This window comes from Gasterosteus aculeatus, chromosome 3 (assembly GCF_964276395.1).
Source record: "Gasterosteus aculeatus chromosome 3, fGasAcu3.hap1.1, whole genome shotgun sequence".
Taxonomy (NCBI): domain Eukaryota; kingdom Metazoa; phylum Chordata; class Actinopteri; order Perciformes; family Gasterosteidae; genus Gasterosteus; species Gasterosteus aculeatus.
In genome coordinates this window covers 17,049,291-17,072,023 of record NC_135690.1, presented here as the reverse complement: position 1 = coordinate 17,072,023, position 22,733 = coordinate 17,049,291, and the positions used below count along the sequence as shown (strand labels likewise).

The 22,733-nt window shown below is 42.4% G+C and overlaps 1 protein-coding gene, 3 long non-coding RNA genes and 1 pseudogene across 5 annotated transcripts in view; 1 reads left to right on the top strand and 4 right to left on the bottom strand.

Annotated features, from left to right (window-relative positions):
* Positions 1 to 350: 350 nt before the first annotated feature.
* On the bottom strand, positions 351 to 3,452 carry LOC144405566 (uncharacterized). The gene is made up of 2 exons (XR_013467217.1): positions 1,967 to 3,452; positions 351 to 877 (listed from the first exon to the last, which is right to left on the bottom strand). It is a non-coding gene; the product is annotated as an uncharacterized LOC144405566 (long non-coding RNA).
* A 10,590-nt stretch (positions 3,453 to 14,042) lies between these two features.
* The window catches only part of LOC144405559 (uncharacterized), a 61,300-nt gene continuing 52,609 nt past the window's right edge, over positions 14,043 to 22,733 (bottom strand). The window contains exon 2 of the long non-coding RNA XR_013467209.1: positions 14,043 to 14,162. This is a non-coding gene — a long non-coding RNA (uncharacterized LOC144405559). The remainder of the gene's footprint in view (positions 14,163 to 22,733) is intronic.
* LOC120815120 (uncharacterized) overlaps positions 14,159 to 22,733 on the top strand; it is a 106,929-nt gene continuing 98,354 nt past the window's right edge. Inside the window, exons 1-3 of the mRNA XM_078099818.1 lie at positions 14,159 to 14,408; positions 15,185 to 15,484; positions 15,564 to 15,851. Of these exons, the coding sequence (XP_077955944.1) occupies positions 14,351 to 14,408; positions 15,185 to 15,484; positions 15,564 to 15,851 (646 nt within the window). The 5' untranslated portion in view covers positions 14,159 to 14,350. The remainder of the gene's footprint in view (positions 14,409 to 15,184; positions 15,485 to 15,563; positions 15,852 to 22,733) is intronic.
* Positions 16,698 to 19,881, bottom strand: LOC144405565 (uncharacterized). The gene is made up of 2 exons (XR_013467216.1): positions 17,569 to 19,881; positions 16,698 to 17,534 (listed from the first exon to the last, which is right to left on the bottom strand). It is a non-coding gene; the product is annotated as an uncharacterized LOC144405565 (long non-coding RNA).
* The window catches only part of LOC144405479 (kin of IRRE-like protein 1), a 19,576-nt pseudogene continuing 19,031 nt past the window's right edge, over positions 22,189 to 22,733 (bottom strand). The window contains exon 16 of the transcript XR_013467091.1: positions 22,189 to 22,733. This exon is cut by the window's right edge and continues 3,250 nt beyond it. The product of XR_013467091.1 is annotated as a kin of IRRE-like protein 1 (transcript).

The following is a 22,733-nucleotide window of genomic DNA, read 5'->3' as shown; positions in this document are numbered from 1 at the left end:
GTACCTTTTTTTAGCATCACAATTCAAGGTCTTAGTAATTAGATATTTTACATTTGAGATGAATGTAGAAAAAGTAATAAACATGTTGTTGTCCTGCAGGAAGCTTCAGCTTTGGTTCCTGGTTTGATTCTTCATGTCACTTTTCATCTGATCATTTCCTACATTATTACATTTAGACTTTTAAGGCTTCACCTGATTGGTGAGATTTAAGCTGCATGATGCTTCTGTTAAGTATTTTTACTTGGAGAAAAAAAAAGTAATCAAATCAAAACTGTGATGAATAACAACAGAGGAAAAAAGCTTGATTGGCATTAAATGTTTTATTTTTCCATAACGTATTTAGTCATCATTCAGTGTATCAAGTGTCTTTACTATAATAACATCACATATTGATTCTTTGGTAAAAACTCACAGTAAACCAGAGAGGAACACGAGACCTTTTAATCACTGAAACACAAGATCAGTATGAAGCTTTAACAAGTTCTAAGTTTCCACCCAAAACAAAACCTGCTGAACAGAATTATGTACAAGTAAATACTGTACAAGCAGACACATATGTAATGAGTATTTATCATGATTGTAAATTGAACCGTGTGCAGTATTATACGGTGTGTTACGGTGCAACACTAATTCACCTACTGGACAAACTGGAGCGCTGAGGGAAGGGGAGGAGGGGGGGGGGTGGCTTTTAATGATAAAAGGCTTCCGTCCTGTGTACCTAAACATGGTAACCGTATCTGTTGCACTATTACAAACTTTAATTTGACTATTTTATTGATTTTCCAGTCAACAGCTAAAACCCCCTCAGGAGGATCAGCCTGAAGCTTGAGGAGCAGATCACGTCCCTTCAGCACAAACACAGGAGTCACAAAGGTTCCTGTAAAAACAGTAGACACATGATACAATAAACATCACACACAATATGTGATGAATCATTCACTGCTGAATGTTCCTCCATCACTACACTTTATTTATTACACATTGAACCAGCGGTTCACCTTCAGCTCATCATCACCTCTCAATGGTTACAAGACGTCTCTTTAAATGTCTCTCGTCCTCAGTGAAACATTTAAAGAGGTGGAACAAATTTTTTAAAGTTTTTCTTTACATGAAAATGTTTTTGCAATTTCAAAAAATGAAAACCTGTGGACTTTCTTTCACCCAAACTATTGTTCCTCAAGCTTTAATCAAAGAAGCCATGAATGTATTTAGAATATATATTCTAAATACATATTCTAAATACATTCAGTATTTAGAATATATATTCTAAATACATTCAGTATTTAGAATATATTCAGTACAGTATATATCTCCACAGACTGCAGACTGAGGGAGTAACACGAGTAAAGCTTGTGTGATTGTTTACTAGCTTCGATCCTTTTCTGCTTCTTTATGTGTTTATATTAGAAGAAAATGTTGTTAACAAAAGGGTTTCAACTTTTATTGTGTTTGTATTGTTAAGGCTTCTTATTATAACATTTATTTTAGCATCCTAATAAGATTTTGGTACCGTTTTTCTAATCTCTTAAATTGTTCTGATTCTTTGGCTTTAATTCTTAGTGTTGAAAATAAAAATGCATTTTTTGCAAAAAGGAATTATTATTTTGTCATTTAAGTCAGGAAGCAGATTTTTTTTTACACTTCAAAAAGTCTAAAACAAACTTTATAAGATTCATATTAACTTCCCCTCAATGTTTTCAGAAATCTACTTCTATTTGTTGGAAAAACTATTATTTATTATACTATTGTTCCACTTTAGTACAACAGAGAGTCTGTGTTCTTTCACATAGTCACATGTTGTTCTGAGTCATCTGACAATCAAGATGTTTGTGCGTCGATGTTTTTTTTATCTTGTGGTGCCAAAGATCATCATCTACATCCAAGGTCGACTTCCAGCACCTGGGTTTTTGCACAGAGCAAGTGGACGTGAGCCAGAGGACGAGCACCACGCCACAAAGTACCTCACCTGCTCCACTTTAAAGGCCTTATTCATATCATGTGAGTGTGTCGTAGAGGAAGCTTTTCATCTCTGCTCCCTGGAACAAAACCAACATTTGAGAGAATAAAAAGGACCAAACATTATTATGTCAATAATTTGTGTCAATACACTGTATGAATATAAAGTGCTGTACTGTGTGTGTTAGTTGACGTTTTGCTTCAGTTTAACACCTTTAACTTATCTTGGTAGCTCACTGCACTCGCAAAGACGACCACTTCCTCTATAGGTCCATATTTGAAATGTTCCGTGACAACAGAGAACGTGTCAAAGAAAGAGGAACCTGCTGTGACACCAAGTAGGGGCGGCTGCTTTACTTCTAACTACTGGAATAACACCAGGGTCTTTTCTTCATCATAAGAGGGGGAAGTCCTCGAGCCGGACTGAACAATACAGGTTCGGTTTACTTAAGGAACAGAGATCATATTGTGGTACAAAACAATAATTTATTAGTACATCAGTAAAAACAAACACCGTAAAACTATTCTAATTTGGCTGACAGCTTATCACGGAATAATCTGTGCACTTGCCCCTAAGCACAGTGAGGGTGGGGCGAGCGTCTGTGTGGAGGCAGCGAATCTCCCAGTACGTCTAATCACTAGTGTTGTTACCTCCGACCCTCCTGCTTCGAAGCCTGTGTCGAAACATGAACCAGTGCACGACGAAGCAAATGTTTCGGTGTTCGGTTCGTTCGCTGCTGATCACGTGATCAGTGACGTCCGAAGCTTCGGTCCGGCACACAGTCACGTGACCGCTTCGATTTGATTCAAATGGGCTGGAAACAGGGTTCGGGCTTGTCTGTTTGATACGTGCTGGCAATCTTAGGTTTGCTGCCCCTTTAGCTGGCTCGTTATTGTTCTTTGCCATCAGGCACAGGTGGGAGTGATGTTTCGACGCAGACACACAAAAGATTTTCCAGCGATGATTGTGGTTGAGGTTTGTTATTTATTGCAGGCAATTGTATAAACAGATGAACATACCGGTTGAACGTGCTCCTATTGATGGTGGTCTGTCTTCGTGGTCTGGAGAGAACTGTCTGGTGCTCCCCTACCTGTCCCTCGCTTCCTGTCACCTACGTCCCTTATGTACACCCAGGTGCACCTAATCACCGCCACCTAGTGTCCAAAGTGTCAATATAAATACAGTCTAACAAACAAAATATACTTTGCCAACAACAACACATAATGGCTCCTACACACCGGCCCCTAATTGTCTTTTATAACAATTACCAAAAACTAATAAGGGAATGTGTTGGCAATTAATCCTCTTCAGTGATTCTTCAGTCTTCTTTTGAAGTAGTCATTTTTGGAGCCGGGGCTCCAAAACTTGGCACCTGGTGGTATCTGGTCCTTACCACCAGGCCTTACTAAATCTCAGTTTCTTTAATCAGACATATCTTCGTTATTGGTCTTTCCAATATGTTGGTTTTTGTCTGAAGTCGGACGGTACGCACAAGGCCTTGGGTAGAATAGCATCTGCTTTCGTCTCCAGTATTCTACCCATTAACCAGGAGCCTCGTGGTGCAGTGGAGTCGACCACCACAACTATGTCACCTGGGGCGAAGTTCCTTTTTATCTTTGACCACCGCTGTCGTTCTTGAATTAATGGTAAGTACTCCTGTGTCCACCTTTTCCAGAAGAGATCTGCCATGTATTGTACTTGTCTCCATCTGCGCCTTAGATACAAGTCCTCTCTTACGAAGAGTCCAGGTGGTAGTATCGGCATGGTTTTCAACAGAAGGAGCTCTTTCAGCTCCAACAAAGTTTGTTGCGTTGTCGGATCTTAAAGACTGCACTTGACCTCGCCGACAAATAAATCTACGTAGTGTATGGATGCAGGAGTCTGTGTCAAGAGTATATGCAACTTCGAGATGCACTGCCCTGCTTGCCATGCAGGTGAAGATTACGCCATATCTTTTAACAAGACTTCGTCCTCTTTTGATCGCTATAGGGCCGAAGTAGTCTACTCCTACATCTGTAAATGGAGGCTTGTCTGGTAGAATCCTTTCCAGAGGTAAGTCTGCCATTTTATGTTCTCCAACTCTTCCCCACAGTCGTTTGCACACAACACAGTTTGTTATGATCCTTCTTGCTGCAGAGTTAGCTTTGATAATCCAGTACTTTTTACGGAGTCTGGACAGCATATGATTTCTTCCCCCATGGCCAATTTGTTTGTGGATATGTCGTAGCAATAGTGTGGATACGTGCAGGTCTTTCGAGAGAATCACTGGGTGCTTGGCCTCTTCAGGCATCGCTAGTCTACTCAGGCGACCACCGACTCTCAGACGTCCATCGTCCAACACCGGGTCCAGCTTGTACAGATGACTGCTTCTTTTAACGCCATTTTTACCAGCCCCTAGTGTGGATAGTTCCTCTTCAAAGCTGTGCCTTTGACTGAAAGAGATAACAGCACGTTCTGCATGCATCAGGTCCTCGGGATTTAAACACTGTCTTTGGAGTGTTGCTTTAAATGCGTGCATTTCCTTTAGTTGGCTGGCCTTGTCTTTTAAAATACTCACAGCGGTCTGGATCTCCTTTCTTTTTCTATTCCGCAGTAAGAGAGTTGTTTTTACTTTGGGTAGCCACGCTACAGCTGTCATTAGACTTTTCCAGGAAGAGAAATAACTCCTCAAAGAGCTGGTGGGGTTCAATGGACCTTTCACAATGAGATTACTTGTGATGTCTTGCTTGACTTCTGGATCATTGACAGAGATTGTGGTTTCCAAAAAAGGTTTCTGTCATTCTTTTTCTGGTTGATAGAGAAACTCTGGTCCTTTGATCCATCTCCTGCAGCTTAAGAAGCGCTTTTCCGTTAGTCCTCTAGAGGCTTCATCTGCCGGATTTTCCTTTGTGCTGACATATCTCCATTGTGACACGTCGGTAGCGTCCCTTACGAAGGAGATTCTATTTGCTACGAAGGTTCGGAAACGTTTTGTTTCGTTGGTGATGTATTTCAGCACTGTTGTGCTATCCGTCCAGAAGGTGGATTTGTTCAGCTGAAGCTGTTATTCTCTCCAAAGCGTTATATTCACTTTGACAGCTAGAACTGCAGCAGTGAGCTCCAATCTGGGAATCGTTACTTGCTTTAATGGTGCTACTCTTGCTTTCCCTATCATGAAGGCAATGTGCACCTCCTTTTCGTTGTTTTCCAGTCGAAGATATGAAACCGTAACATATCCATTTTCGCAGGCGTCTGAAAAGTGGTGTAACTGTGCATGTCCAATTTGACCAAAGTTTGTGGGCTTCATACAACGGTCCACTTTTAACTCTGTCATGTTGTTTAGATCTGTCAGCCATTGTGTCCATTGTTGAGAAATGGTTTGGGGTATGTTTTCATCCCATCCAAGGTGTTTTCTACAGAGTTCCTGCATAATCAGTTTGGCTGGCAGAACAAATGGCGCCAGGAATCCCAAAGGGTCGTATACAGAGCCAACCACGGACAGGATGCCGCGCCTGGTGTATGCTCATGAGGGTGCAGTCATTCTGAACGTGAACACGTCTGTCTCAACGCACCAGTGCAATCCTAGTGCTCTTTCCGTCGGCAGATTGTCCAAGTCCAACTCTTTTATTTCCTTGGTTCGGTTTTCTTGTGGAATGGATGCCAATACCTTACGGCTGTTGCTGATCCACTTAGACAGTATGAATCCTCCCTTCTGGCAGAGAGTGGTCAGGGGTCTTACCATAAGAACAGCGCCCTGTTCTGTGGACATTTCAAACAATCATCTACGTAAAAGTTGTTTTTTACAGTGTCTATAACGTCTGCTGGAAAGTGAGTTTGGTTATCTTCAGCTGTCTTTCTTAGTTGTGCAAATTTTGCACTACTCGGCGATGACACTGCTCCAAAGAGGTGTACTTTCATCCGATATTCGACGAGATCCTGCTGCACGTCACCATCAGGCCACCATAGGAATCGCAAGTAGTCAATATGGTTGTCTGACACTTTGACCTGGTGAAACATTGCTTTGATGTCAGCCATCAGGGCAACATGCTCTTGTCTGAATCTGAGGAGTACTCCTATAAGTGAGTTGGTAAGATCTGGACCCTGTAGCAATTGTTCATTGAGCGATGTTCCTTTGAAGCCAGCACCGCAGTCAAAGACCATTCTCAAGGTTCCTTTCCTCGGGTGATACACCCCGTGATGTGGGATGTACCAGAGTTTCCCATCAGTACGATTCCGTTGATCCTCTGGTATTCTTTCCGCATAGCCGTTGTTGACCATTTCTTTGAGAAAAGTTGTATATTCTTCGCGAAACATCTCCTTTTTAACAAACTTGCGTTTCAGGCTTTGGATGCGTTGCTCTGCTATGCATCGGTTGCTTGGCATGCGGGGATTTTCTTGCTTGAAAGGTAAGTCTATGCAATAGTGACCATCTGTAATTTTTGATGAGTGATTCACGATATCCAGGAATTTTATTTCTTCTCTGGACATTTCCTCTGTTTCCTTGCTGCTTTCTTCATTGTAGTCGTGATTGTATTTTTTAACCAGTAGCTCCTCTAAGTTCACGATGAACAGTCGGTTGACAGCAGCAGCAGGGCAGCCATTCTCATCCCTGCTGTTGTCTCCTCTTAAAGGACCATATATGACCCACCCCAATAGGGTCCTCACAGCGTATGGTCCATTGGCTTGGCTATTGACCATCTCCCAAGGTTCCAATGCCTTAGAAGCACTTGTGCCTATGAGCAGGTCAATGCCAGAATCTATTTTATGAATCTTGACGTCCTTCAAGTAAGGCCATTGCATCAGGTCTTCTTGTCTGGGAATGTTGAGCTTGGAAACAGGCATGATCTTATGTGTAAATACATTGGCATTGGTGTAAATACATATGAAATCAGTTTTGTCCAGACTTGATATCTCTAAACCTGGGATATGATGACTAGTCACAGGTTTCACTTGGTTCATTGTACGTAAAAGAATACTAGTCTTTTGCCCTGTTACATTCAGTCTTCTCATCAGGCTTTCTGTGCAGAAGGTGGCTGAGCTTCCATGGTCCAAAAACGCATACGTCTGCAACACAGTGTCTCCCTTGGGGGTCTTTACTTGTACTGGCACAATAGAGAAGAGACAGGCTTCTTCACCGGCCCCAATATGCCCACATGTATGAGGTGAGAGAACAGCATTGCTCCCAATTGATTTTCCATCCAATTCTGTTTTCCTTCCTGTGTCTCTTTGTTCAATGTGAAGTATTTCAGGATGATTTTTGTTGCAGATGTCACAAGTCAAATGACTATCGCAGTCTTTGCTCATGTGTCCTACCTTCAAACAGCCAAAACAGACTCCCCTTTTCTTTAAGAAGTCAATTTTTTCCCTGTGCATCTTTTTCCTGATTTGTGGACACCGCACCAACGCGTGACCATCTCTCTCACAGAACAAACAGGAATTTTGAGGGTTGGTGACGGATACATTTTTCATTCCACTTGTCATTTTTTCTTGTATTGGCATTTCCACAGGTGTTGCAGTAGTTGCAAAACTGCTTCCTCTTGGTCTCGACCTCTCTCTTGCTGTGACATAGGTTTTGACGGATGTAGTTGTCTTAGCATCCTGGATGTTTCCAAAAAGTGGATCCGACAAGATCTTCACTTGTCTCTCCATGAAGTCTAAGAAGTCAGAGAAACTAGCTCGACGTCCATGTTGTTCCTGGAGCTGACATGCCCTATTCCTCCACTTGTCTCTGAGCTTGTAAGGCAGTTTCAGAAGAATGGTCTTCATACTGGAAGCGACGTTCAACTCCTCCATATAGGTGAGCTGTTCCATTGCATTGCAACAACTCCTCAGGAATAATGTAAACGCTTGCAATGCTTTCACGTCCTCTGGCTTGATCGCTGGCCAGGCAAACGCTTTGTCCATGTATGCTGTAGCAATCTTATGTTCGCTACCAAAATGTTCTTTAAGCAGTTCTTTTGCTCTTTTATAGCCCTCAGCCGAAGACAAATGTTGACAGCTGTGGACTAAATCCTTTGGATACCCTTTGGTATATTGCTCTAGGAAAAGCAAAAGCTGTTCCTGTCCGCACATTCAGTCTTTGTTGCACTTGATCGGGAAAATAGGTGTTTGCATGTGGATTCTCTTTGACTGACCTTTTCCTTTGAACAGTTCCTTTTTCCAAATAAGAGTTCATTCCGTCTGACACTCTTGAGCTATTTCTTGATTCAAATACATTGATTTTTGCATCGGTTGCTGCCAGTTCAGTCTCTAGTTCCAGTTGTTCTTTCTTCCTTTTCAGTTCTTCCTGCCTTTTCAGTTGTTATTCCTGAGCCTCCAGGTCATGCGTTTTCTGCAGAGCGGCGATCCGTTCCATGAGAGCAGCCTTTTCTGCATGAGCTTTAATGCGAGCAGAGGATGTTGAAGATGCACGTGATAAGAACTTGATTTGTGGCTTGATTTGGGTTTTGACACATTAGAAATACTGTCATCCGGTCCAATGTCATCTGTGATTATATTTTCAGCAATGGTATGCGTTGTATGCCATCCAACCTCTGAAAACCACACATTTACATCATGTATAAAACCATCAAAAATTGTAATTTTTTGTTGAAACCAGTGATTTTGCTTTTCAAGTTCATTTTCAGGCAATGGTAACTTCACCAATGACCCATGACTTCTTTTGGCATCATTACAGAGGTTGATTAATGTAACCAAGTTAGATTGCACTTCATTTGCATTCCCTTTTGATTTCATGAGCTCTTTCTGAAACTCTATTGACTTCTTAGCTTGCTTACATTTCAAGTTTCTTGCTTTCTGACAGTTTTCAATGAACATTTCCAAACCTTTATCAGTGTGTCTAGTAACCCTTTTTCCTTTTTCAGAATCCAATGCAACATTGCCATCTTGTGACCGAATGTCAGACTTGACTAAGGACATATTTGTTTGTGATCCAGTAAACCGCACTGAAGGCAGAATGCGTCGTGCGGCTGATATTGTAGTGAGAGTCAACGAGATTCAGTGTTGCGGTTTCTGGTCCTATAGCTTTTCCAATAAAGCTTAGTGTTGCACGTACCTCCTCCGTGGCTCCTTGTTGTTTGGAGTTTCCAATCTCCTTCCATCAGCTCGCACAGGTGGCGTCAATCTTCCGTGGATTGGGCCGGCCGCGTCTGCCCTGGCAATCCTTATCCAGCTCCAATACCTTCACCGGCTCAATTTTCACTCATAGAGCGCAGTTCTCACTTTTGTAGTGGCAATCTTAGGTTTGCTGCCCCTTTAGCTGGCTTCTTGTTGTTCTTTGCCATCAGGCACAGGTGGGAGTGATGTTTCGACGCAGACACACAAAAGATTTTCCAGCGATGATTGTGGTTGAGGTTTGTAATTTATTGCAGGCAATTGTATAAACAGATGAACATACCGGTTGAACGTGCTCCTATTGATGGTGGTCTGTCTTCGTGGTCTGGTGAGAACTGTCTGGTGCTCCCCTACCTGTCCCTCGCTTCCTGTCACCTACGTCCCTTATGTACACCCAGGTGCACCTAATCACCGCCACCTAGTGTCCAAAGTGTCAATATAAATACAGTCTAACAAACAAAATATACTTTGCCAACAACAACACATAATGGCCCCTACAACAGTCAAAGTCAGTGTTGTTGTAGTCGTAGCGAAGAGCAAATTTACAATGGAACCTGTGGCAGAGAGAGGTCGCTCCGAGATGTGGGAGCACTTCAATTTGATTTCCTCTAGCACGGTTGGCAATAGGCAGGCAAAGTGTCATTTGTATTGTGGAATTATGGGTGTTTATTTTTATTGTGGAGACCACCCGATATTTGGCTGAATCAAACATTCCACGGAGTGAAGACCCGCTAAAATATTGGGTCAAACACAAACATGTGTACCCACATCTATTTGTATTAGCACGTAATCTTATGAGCATTCCTGCCTCATCGTGTCGCGTGAGCGCCTTTTTTCTAAAGCTGGGGAAACAGTATCTAAGAAACCGCCCAGTGAGCTGGAGAGATTTAGAATTAAGAAGAGAGAAACTGGCGATGGCGTATTGCTGCGATTCCCAAAATTTGGGCCGCGAGAGGTCATTTACAATAAGTAAATAGTTTTTTAATTTTCAATTTTTAAAAGTTTGAAATTAATATAAAAATATTCATGATGCGGCACATTAGGTATGTGAAACATTAGTTGATGAAGCACAAACAATTTAAACGGACAGATTAATAAAACAATAAGGCTGCTCTCGTCCGCCTGTCGTTCAACAAACAGGGCGCCCTCTTGTGGTATTAAAGTAAATATACCGCATTTTCTGCACTCCAAGGCGCAATTAAAAGACTTTAATTTTCTCAAAAAACGACAGTGCCTTATAATCCGGAGCGCCTTATATATATGGATCAATTGGTTACTCGGTTGATCCATACTGGTTGTACACTCTGCCAAACACGCCAAAGCTCGTCTACGACGGCGAGATGCTGAGCGGCGCTCAAGCGCGTGAGATACGGAGCTGCTTTCAGGGCGCGTCGGAGAAACAAAGCTGTCGTTCTCTCCGAGCATTTAATGAGATTAAAGAGCAAGAGACGGCGCCCTTTTCTCTACAGTAGCTGAACCATCTTAACGGGGGAACATAAGTTATTCTAAAAGCAGCCGAATATTTAAGGCGTGGATGGCGAGGGGGGCGGCGGGAGCGGACGCACCTCGCGGCATCGATCGGACCCTGAACGCACCGTCTCCACCTGTCAAACAGAACCACAGCGAGCGCGTAGAAAACTCCTTCGAGCGCGAGCAGAGATTCTCCTCGCGAGCAACGAAGTTCACGTTTCGCAAGCGAGCAAATACCTCGCGGAGACCAACTTTTGCTCGCGGATGTTTGATTTTGGTTAAATTCTTGTCATTTAATCATTATGTGTTGATCAGAGTTGTGATTAAAGGTTTGGGCCGCGAAAGATTTTCAGATTTCAAAGTGGGCATTCTTGAGTTTGGGAAGCGCTGCCGTATTGGATTAGATTGAAAGGAAGTGGGAAAGAAAACCCAGCAAAAGAAACAATACAGGAATGTTGAGAGTATACAAAGTTTCAGGGGTTCGGGTTTGGATGAGAAATGAGAGAGAGGGAATATGAAATGGAAGCCATAAATGTCACCATGGCCAACCCAGTCAGTAGAATTCCACCATGGCTCTTTCCAGAAGTAAAGGTTGATATTAATATATTGGAAAAGAAAAGGGAATGGAGAATGGAGGAAATATAGGAGTCAAAACAAACATCTACATAAGAAACGGTTACTATAATTACTTAAAGATTTATACAGACCTAAGAATAAACAGGAATGTGTGGGAGTTGGAATATAATGTAATATATACACCAGAATTTAAAATCCATATCTCTAAAAGACTATCTGACCGGTTATCAGTGTACACAGCAGAAATAGTAGCAGTCATTATTGCACTACAGTGGGTAGAAGAGGTTCGACCTGATAGGGTGGTGCTGTGCACAGACTCTTTGGCCGTAATCAAAAGTATGCAGTCATTAACATCAATAAGAGAAGATCTACTAATAGAACTTTTTAACAGCTTATTTATATTGCATCAGGGTGGCATAGAGATTCAGTTTTGTTGGGTACCAGCACATGAGGGAGTTAAAGGGAACGAGATGGCAGATAGACTGACCAGAGAGGCACTGCTTAAAGCAATTATAATTACAATCCCACCAAGAAAAGACGAAGGTAAAGCAGTGGTTAAAAGGAAAGGTCTTGAAATATGGCAGAAACGATGCGAGGAAGACAGGAAAGGTGGGAGATACTATATACCAAAGAGTGTCAGCATAAAGAACTACATGGAAAATACCAGGCGTGAGGAAATTGCAACGGCAAGACTGAGAGTGGATCACACAGGGCTGGATGGCACATTGCTTTTAATGGGGAAAAGGAATAGTGAGAACTGTGAAAACTGTGGGGTTAAAGAAAATGCTGAACATGTAATACTGAACTGTAAATTGAATGAAGTGGAAAGGCAGGTGCCTAAATATAAGGTTCAGGAGGCAGGGAGAGAGTGGATCTGGTAGGGATACTGGAATCAGAAGGAGAAGGAATAAGAACTACAAGGAAGGCTCGAATTACCTTTTTAAAAGACTCAGGGATGTGGAGTAGAGTTTAAATGACATGACTATACACTCCAGTACAGTAGGTGGCGGCATGCACCTAAACGTTGGTTGCAGTCCGCCATTAAATATGAGCAGAAGAGGAAGAAGAAGAAGAAGAAGAAGAAGCAGAAGAAGAAGAAGAATCGACCCGTTTCCAGTAACTTCTCCGGACATTTTGTAGCAACATTGTTCACTTTTGATCTCAACTCGTTTTCGTGCAAATCGCTCCTGGATTCCTCCAAAGAAGACCAGCGACATTCTTGAGTCGGATATGATGTTTTTCTTCTTTATGTCTTAGTTTTGAACTTTCTGCTCGTTTTCCTTCAAATAATCCTCCACCAGCTTCGGTGCTTTGGCTCAGCACTAGTGATGGCAAAGTGAAGCTTTCTGAACCAGTGAAGCTTTCCAGCCAATTGTATCGGAAAAAGGTTCATTCATTCAATGCATCGCAAACTCTATGATGACCTCTGCTGTTGAAAACTTGTAGTGCAAATGTATCGAATGGCCCACCAGTATATTTTGGCCCAGTCTCTGTGGGTTGAACATGATTATGAAAAGTTGAACCAATAAATCATCTAATAAATACATGGATTTCTATATGAATAAAACTATTGTTTTTCAGGTTTGAATTGTGTCCTTGTTTGTGTATTTCAATTCTCTGTACATTGGAAAGAAGTTTAACAAACACTTATCTATATCTTTCTGCACCTTTGTGCATGTATGTTTGTGATCATACTAGCAGAATAATTAATAGAAGACATATAATATATATAATAGACGATTATATATATATATATATATATATATATATATATATATATATATTTTATATATTTTATATATATATAATATATATATATATTTTATATATTTTATATATATATAATATATATATATATATATATGACATGTAAGCAATATAATTTAAAATATCAGCAAGTGCTTCCTACTGCATGTGCAGTTCATGGCAGTCATAGGGACTTATGTGAATTGTTTGAATGTGGGAAGTGATTTGCAGAGGAAAGGTCAGTGGGGCAGTAATTGTGCTTTTGGGCAGGTTTCTTATGACAGGATATTGAGGTGCTTGTGGACACATGGGATCCATCCATCCATCCATTGTCAAACCGCTTATCCTGCACTCAGGGTCGCGGGGGGGCTGGAGTCCATCCCAGCCAACTTCGGGCGATAGGACACATGGGATGGGGCATGAAGTTATTATTGATTTTTATTGAGAAACACAATTTTCTCCACAGAATTGGGGTTGAGTCGGTTTCTTAGATACTATTTCCCCTGCCTTACAAAAAAGGCGCTTACACGACACGATGAGGCAGGAATGCTCAAGAGATTACGTGCTAATACAAATAGATGTGGGTACACATGTTTGTGTTTGATCCAATATTTTAGCGGGTCTTCACTCCGAGGAATGTTTGATTCAGCCAAATATCTGGTGGTCTCCACAATAAAAATAAACATCCATAATTACACAATACAAATGACAGACTTTGTCTGCCTATTACAAACCTTGTTAGAGGAAATCAAATTGAAGTGCTCCCACATCTCGGAGCGACCTCTTTGCCACAGGTTCCATTGTAAATTTGCTACTACTACTACTACAACAACACTGACTTTGACTGTATCCAACAGACAAGCCCCGACCCTGTTTCGCGCCCATTTGAATCAATTCGAAGCTGTCACGTGACTGTGCGCCGGAACGAAGCTTCGGACGTCACTGATGACGTCAATGAGCCGGAGCGAAGCTTCGGACGTCACTGATCACGTGATCAGCAGCGAACGAACCGAGCACCGATACAATTGCTTCGCCCTGCACTGGTTCATATTTCGACACAAGCTTCGAAGCAGGAGGGTGGGAGGTAACAACACTACTCAGCACCACCTTCCTCTGGCCTCCACCTTCAGCTTCTTATCGCATTTTGTCGCACAGCGGATTGAGAGAAACTCGTGTTTCTATTTCTCTTCACGAGTCGTTGCTTCTATTCTCGTTATCTGATCTGAACCAACTAGTCCAGCTGGTTCCACCCAGCTCGCCTCCATTTACCCTCCGAGAGAAGCGACCCCACCCTTTAGTTCACCTCCACCCTTTAGTTCACCTCCACCCTTCATCCGCAACGCACAATCCGCCAGAGAAGCGTCCTCAAGCGGATCTGGATCCATAAAAACTCTTTTCTTTCACTCTTTACTTTTGTGTTTTTTTGTTTCCTCGTGAGTCAAACCGGAGAAACAGGAAGTGAAACTTTCTTCACTTCCTGGTTTCATCGTCCAGCTTCCATTCTGCACAATGAGGTCGTGCGTCGTTCTTCTCTTTGCTTCTCTGCTCACATTATGTGAAGCACAAGGTGAGAACTTGATTTATATATTTTGGGTCAAAGCTTTTATACCGCAGCACTATTTCTACAATAGAAGTTGGGTTAAAAATGTATTTTTGAATCTTTCTGTGTTTCTTTGTGGTTAATCAGGATTCGTGTTGTTCTTCTTGTACTGAGCTCAGAGGCAGGAAATAGTCTCAGTATTAGTTTACTATTTTCATTTAAAAATCTTCTGTAATCTCCACGTTGTATTCAGTGAATATTCTGAGTGTTCCAACAGAAGACGTGTGTGATTCAGAGGAAACATTCAGGTGCTTTTAGACACTTTCTCACCACTTGTTGAAACGGGCTGAACGCTTCTTTCCCTCCAAGACAAATGTTGACCTTTACTCCTCTCAGAGTTTGACTCCTTCAGCGTTCAGTCTGTGGACGTCTTATTTTCTAAATTCGTCCATGTTCAGTGTAGCTGATGCTGGGGGACATTAGTGTGGTGAGACGGAGGGACAGAGGACAAAGAGACAGAATGGAAATACTTTGTCACATCAAGAAGAAGAACTTTCAGCAGCAACTTGCTCTCAGTGGGTTTAGTTTCTGCTGTTAAGCTTCTCTGTGTCCTCAGGAAGAGACAACGTGAGACATTTGAAGAGACTTCTGTCACTTCATGTTAAGCAGTGATGAGCTGAAGGTGAACCGCTGGTTCAATGTGTAATAAATAAAGTGTAGTGATGGAGGAACATTCAGCAGTGAATGATTCGTCACATATTGTGTGTGATGTTTATTGTATCATGTGTCTACTGTTTTTACAGGAACCATTGTGACTCCTGTGTTTGTGCTGAAGGGACGTGATCTGCTCCTCAAGCTTCATGCTGATCCTCCTGAGGGGGTTTCATATGTTGACTGGAAAATCAATAAAACAGTCACTTTATTAAGAATTGTTCAAAGTACAAAATCAGAAGTCTATGGCAGTTTCACTGGAAGGGTTGAGTTTGAAAAATTCTCTGTGATATTGAAGAATGTACAAGAGGTCGACAGTGGAGTTTATTCTGCTGTAGCAGGAACAGATGCAGGAGACAAACTAGTATCTGAATACAAGGTCACAGTTCAAGGTGAGTCTGTAAACATTTCACTGATAGTTTCTGCCGCCATGTTTCATAAACTCTTCACAGAAACCTCCCCCCCCCTCAGGACCAGTGTCTCCAGTTGAACTGATCGTGGGCCGAGTGGACTCCAGCAGCTCAGAGTCATGTGACCTCCATGTGACCTGCAGGACTCACGCTCACATCAGCAGCAGCACTTTCAGATGTGTCGACCGGGTCTGCAGTCAGGAGGGAGGAGAGCGATCACAGGTCACGACCTCTGGGGCTTCTCTCCAGGTCTACCTGTTGAACAACGTGATCATCTGTAACCATAGCAACCAGGTTCACAGGACCCAGGACTTGATTCCTGCTGAACAACTTTGCTACCCAAGTACTGGTAAGACTGAAAGAGGAGACGACTTCATGATAATAATGACCCCTCTGCCCCTTTAACAAAACACACCTTAAGGCCGGCGCATTCTTCTGCGTCGTTGCGTCGACGCACTCGTTTCAATTCATGAACGCTTGATCTAAAAGTCCTGCGTGTGTTGCAGAGCGATTCACCGCCAGAACAACAGGTGGAGTAATGTGGTTTTGTTGAAGACGACCTAGAGAGTCACGTCTATTTATTTATCTGTTTATTTATTTATCATAGACTTTATTGCCCCGTGCATCCACACTGCTGCTTTTCATCGCGGACACATTTGTCCCGTATTTTCCTCCACAACTTTGTTCCTCTCAGTGATCTCCCTCCGTGAATCCAACCCGCTTCTACAACCCGCCAATGACGGCTTGTATAAGCGGCCATATTTACACGTTTCTTCCCTCAAAAGTTCTTCAATCTGATCCGTTTCTCTCGTAAACATTCTTCGTTTTAATAATGTTGGTGTTGTGCTATGAAAGCGGAAATGTGAGACTCCTTAAAGGACGTAGTTAGCGGACCAATCGCAGCCTGGTGCGCTGCGGGAGGCTGCGTCGCTTTCGACGCAAGCGTAGAAAAATGGGTCGACACACGCAAGGACGCAAGGAGGTGTGAAAAGACACGCAAGGGACACGCGAGGGGGTCTAGCGTCGCTCTGAAAACGCAGAAGCATAAACTAGGCTTTATAGTTTCAACCATTAATGACTATAAATGTCATCACTAATTTCTGCTTTAATTGGAGGAATTAAATGATTTCTTACTATAGATCACGTTAAAGATGTTTTCACAATCCAAACTTCAGTCCGTCAGAAGCACATCAGGCTGTGAACATGTGACACATTCTCAGCTGTGCTGCGTCATTTAAACCAGGAAGACTCTTCTGATCTGGTTCTTGTTCTGTTTTACAGATCCTCCCCCTCCCCCTGGCTGGGTGATTGCTGTTTGCGTTCTCGTTGTCGTTCTCGTCATAGTTGTGGTTCTAATCGTCTGGCTTTGTATTGATCAAAAGAGATTAAACGGTAAGTCCAAGTAAACGTTCCAACAAATAATCTCAACATCTGTAAAATCCTCTTTGTTTCCTCTACATAGAAACTCAATGTCTCCAAGTCCTCCATAACTATGTACCCACCTGTTTGGTTAAATAGCCCAATATCACAAATCACAGTTTGCCTCCGAGCGCTGAACAATCTGTACAACACAGGACGTCTTTTACTGCATCAGATCAGGAAACACGTCTGTTAAAATATACATGTGATATTTTACCAAAAGGTGCTTTTTATCTCACTGGGATTGTCATGATTTGCTGTTTTGATACAAACATCCCAACACATCAAATCCAACACGTCAACATGTGCTTCTGTTTGAGGATGGAGTAAATTAGACACCACCCAAAAGATGGAGTCACTTTATCTGCAGCTCAAGTAAAGTAAATGTACAACAGTTCAGATCTTTAAAGGGCTGTTTGTTCTTCTTCCATCACTGACCTGCAGGTTTAATACGGAGATATGAAAAAGGGGAAATTGCTAAGGTAAGCATTACGTGTTTGTTTTAAACAAATTTAAGAAATGTATAAGAATCCAAACCTTGTGCCAAGGTTGTTTCCAGGTTTTCCAGGTGGCTTCGTGCTGCTACGTGCACACACCTGCTACGTGCACACTCCTGCTACGTGCACACTCTTGCTACGTGCACACACCTGCTGCTTGTGCTCAGATCCGCTGGGAGGAACCTGATGGTCCGTGGTTCCAAACCGGGTCTCTTGTGGCCATTAGTCCTCTTCAGCCGTGTTTCTTCCTGCTGTGCACGTGTTGTTTGTTTGTGTCTCAGTCCGTCATCCACATTTTCCCACTTCGCCCAACAGCAACATGTCAAAACCTTAAAAACTCGTTGTGCGGAGATCAAATCCCACGCTGGTGTCTGAAATACTGAAACAATGTGATTTAAATGAGGCCACATGTTGGTAGTCACATGACGTCCACTACGTGGTCACGTGACCCTCCTTTGCTTCCACGTGTTGGCTCACACCAGTTAGCCACTTTCCTCCTGAGCCGATGGTTTTCTGCTTCTTACTTGTTTTAAAAAGCTCCTTTTACACAGAGAACAAGTCCAGAGACACAGAACAAGTATCATTTACAGTGTGAAAGAGGAACCAACTCTACATGGTGTTAAAGTTCTAGCTGCTTTATTTATGGCTCATGCTGCAGTGTGATGTGCTTTCTACCCCGAGAGATTCATCTGAACTCTTTGTGAAAAGAGACCGTATATGTGTTTTGTAGCAGTTTAATGCATTTTAGAAAAAACAGACTCATTATTTTTAACACAGAGAGACAGAAGTAATTAAATCAGTGACTGTTAATCATCAGGAGATGATTCCCCACGTGGAAAATAGCTCCATTACAAAGAAGTAGCAAGTAACCTTTTCTTACGTATGTGATTTATCCTGCAGTGCTTAGGAGCTCTGAATGAGATATCACCACCACAGAAGAACATGAGCCCAGCAGAAGCTTCAGGTCCCTCCTACAGCTCCGTGCCGTCTGCCGCTGAACCGACTGATCCGTAGACCGGCTACGAATTGGTGGAGAAGATTGACGATTAAAGAGGAAGGTTTTCCCAAATCCCCAAATTCTGCTGGTAGTTTGCAGCGTTATTGAAGCTTTCTATGTTTTATTTCATGTGATCTGCTTTAATGCTGAAAGATTCTCCTCCACACAAACGTGTCATTGGAGAGATTAAAAATCAATGATTAAATGTTACTAAGCATCACACACAAGCAGCTTTTTTTAGCATCACATTTGGAGATATTTTAATTACATCTTTTATATTGAGGGTCAACTTAGAAAAAGTAATAAAAATGTTGTTGTCCTGCAGGAAGCTTCAACTGTGACAAATATGTGAAACGATTTTTTTTTTGCATGGTATGTTTTTCATCAGCCTATCAAGTGTCTTTAAAAACAAAAAACCTGCTGAACAGAATTATGTTCAATAAATACCGTACATGCATGCAGATAAATAGGCAATGTGTATTTAATCATTGTAAATTGAACCGTATGCAGTATTATACGGTATATTTAAGGTTATTCGCTTACATATAGTTGGTCTTGATTATACATTCAAGATGACATTCACCAAAAACACATTGACATGGTCTTGTGTGTGTGATATATTGTGTGTAATCAATGGATTATTGCTTTCTTGTAAAAATGTTACCATGAAGTTTTTTCTTGCCAAAATGCATCTTTGAGTCACGTTTTTAATGTCTTTCCTTCACCAGGAAATATCTGCAAAGCTGAATTTATAAATCCTTTAAATCCTAAATAGTTTGCGTCCATGTTTGCTGCTCTGCGCTCGTCTTCCTCTTTTCTTCTCCTGGTGTGTTGCTGCCACCAGCTGTGAGTCAGTGGAACATCATCACGGGTTTAGAAGGTGACCTTTAAGTGGGAGCTTTCCTCCCGGGCAGCGTGACGTGTTTGACATCCATTTCTTTGTTGGTGCTTCTTGAAGTCCACGAGGTGAACAGTGATGACGGCAGACACCATGATGATCAGACCCACAGAGAACACCACCATCTTCACCAGGAACACACCACAGTGAACACACGCATGGTAGATTTATTCCTCTGTAAATGCTTCTTAAGCCAGTTCTTCACAATAGATTCATCAGGTCACAAACTAACACTTCACACTGGAAACATTACAACACACGACACACAACTTTTTGCATCACATACAAAACAAAAGTGGTCACACTGTTCAGACGTGACTTTTTCTTTCTCTTCTGTCTTTCTTTTTTTTGTAAATGGTGTTCGGTCCACAGTTCTGCACGAGAGGACCAACTACCTCAAGGTTAGTCTTAATATGTGCAATAAACTGCAGCTAGAAGCAACATTTAAAAGAGCTAAATAAATAAAAAGCTGGTTGCCAAACTTGATGTTTGTTGCAGTCTGTTCAGAGACGTTAAGGAGGACGTATGAGGAGGAAGAGTCTCTGACACACAGACACAAACATTCACACATACAATTAACCCCCAGATGCATATTTTGACATGAATATTGAAATATTCCATAGTATAGCATGATGTAATAAATCATAAAAGTCATACTATAGTAAGTCATAAAACATTTTTTGTCCTTTGTTCTGTTGTCGGGTCGAAGGGATTGATCTTAATTTCTTCAAATATTCAACTTTTTAGTTTTGTGATTATATTTTAATTTGAGGAAACCGGACATGCAGCTGAATCCATGTAGGATCAAGGTTACATTATAAATGATATATTATTAATAATATAATTCTTAATATAGTCAAAAGTTTTACATTATTGATCTAAAACAATGGATGACTTTCCTCCAACAATCGCGTCATTGGCAACGAGCTCCCAAACATCTCGGTGGGCCCCTGATTAGTAATCAAGTCGTACCTGAACTGTGTGGCTCCATCGTTGCGTCTCTGACCCCACAGACCACGTGACTACAGCTACAGCCAAGGACATCCATCAGGACTCCATCAGGAATCATCGCTCCACCCTATTTACTCCTTTTCTTCCCGTTAATTCATCAATACCGCTCTACCGCCACCAGATGGCGACGTTATCAAACGTGAAAAAACCCCTTTACGACACAAAGCCAGTGACGTCATCTGCGGAGGGACAGAGTGTGTGTGAAGGACAAATGTCCTGAGACGCATTACGTCATCCTCCACTAATATGATAATACATCTCAGTGCCAAGAAATGAGAGGAGCCATAATCCACAGAACGACTTCACATGTGAACAAGGGGATGAGATGGAGGTGATTGGTGGTGGAGAAAGAGGTGGAGGTGGTGGTGGTGGTGGTGGTGGTGGGGGGGCTTCTCCCTTGAGTCTGGAGTGCAGTGATGAAGGTTGTTCCAGACATTATTCCTCAATGAGAGCAGAAGGAAAGAGGAGAAGATGATCACTGTTACACACTGAGTAAAGACGAGAGACTGTCTTCTGTCCTGCTCTTTCTTTTCCAGATGTCTCTTATTTCTTTTTGGCTTTGTCCTCATTTTCTCCCCCTGTCCTTTAGAGGAGAGAAGGACTGAGGAGGTCAACGGTGAGGAGAAATGAGACAAAGATGAGTAAGATGGTTGCAGAGAGGGGGAAGGTCTGAAGAATGAAAAGGTGAATTGGAAGCGATGCGTGAATTTGAGGACAGGAGGAAAAAAGAGCGGAGCGGTGAGGAGACGTCAAGAAGGAAACGAGGGAACAAAAGAATCAAATGCAACCAATAAAACAGAAGAAATGGACACGAGAACTGCTGGAATGGGGGAGAAAAAAGGTGACAAAGGGTGAGAGAGGTGAGGAAAGAGGAAATAGACGACTGTAAAGGATGTAGGAGGGGAGGAGAGGATACATTTTGAAAGGAGGACACAGAAGAGGGAGAGAGAGATGGAGAGGAGAGGAAGGGAGGTGGTAGGAGATAGGAGGCAAAACAGGAGAGGAGAGAAGAAGTAGAGGAGGAAAAGTGACTGCATGGCTGAGGAGAAGACATGAGGAGAGGAGAAGATGTGTGGAGGACTCAGGAAAGGTGATGGACTGAGGAGAGAGGAGGAGAGGACAGGAGAGAGGATGGACTGAGGAAAGGAAAGAAGAGGAGAAGATAAGTGAGGGAGGAGAGGAGAGGAGAAGGAGGCAAAGAGGAAAGGAAACAGTGTTAACGAGAGAGAAGGATGGACGGGATGATTTGAGGAAAGAACAAAGAGTCGAAAGAACTGGGTCGTCGTGGCGCAGGGGTTAGAGAAGGTGTGCTATGAAGCACAAGGTTGTTGGTTTGATTCCAGGCTGCCCCATGTTCCATGTCGAAGTGTCCCGGAGCAAGACACCAAACCCCTAATTGCTCCCCGGGCAAAAATGTGAAAAAGCCATGGGTTTAAAGTGTAATGTAAGTTGCTTTGGATAAAAGCGTCTGCTAAATGACCTGTAATGTAATGTAACAAAGAGACTCGAGGAGAACCGAGGACGGCAGGAAGGAAAGACGTCCAGAGGACATCGGGACAATATTTCACATTAAAAAGAGTGACAGGAAAAGAGACAAAGAAGAAGAGAAAAAGACACAAGTTTTAAATGTCACGATCCACAGACACACAACACACGCACAACACACACACAACATACACAGAACACAGCCACACAGAAACAACACAGACAAAACACAGACACACACTTTCCACCTCGGCTCAGAAGCGTTTGATCTGAATAAATAATACGGATCAAACTCCAGAGATGAAACACAAATAGTCTGAAAATACGAAATCTGACTCTTTTGTTTCCAGATGATAAATAAATGACAAATAAAGGAACATTTCCTGCTGTTGTCTTTTTATTTTCTGTCACACTGTGGAAAAATAATTACATACATTTAAAAAAGAAAATTAAACAATATGTTCAAACAAACGTTAAATGACATTAAAAGGACATTTGAATTTTCCTCGAATAAAAGGGAAAAGCAGTAAATCAACATGAACATAATTCACCTGTGAACAATACATGGGGATAAAGTAAAGAGTTGCAGCGTGGAGAATAAATGCTGATGGAAACACGTCCTCACACCTCCACGTCCTCACGAGCAACACGAGTCCTTCAGGACGTCCCGATCAGCGTCCTCACGCCCAGCGACGCCAAGCCGAACATCAATCCTGCTCCCTCGTGCAGATGTTGCAGAGAGCAGCTGGACGAGGGACGAGCTGCGCTGGTGTCTTAAGGCCACGCGATGTCTCCTTCCCTCCGTCTCCTGCCCTCCGTCTCCTTCCCTCAGTCTCCTGCCTCACCAACAGTGTGTAACTCCTCTAAACCAAGTCAACGCGCAGCGTTTATCGGGTGGAAAAGGCCTTTTCGGCCCGTTACGTT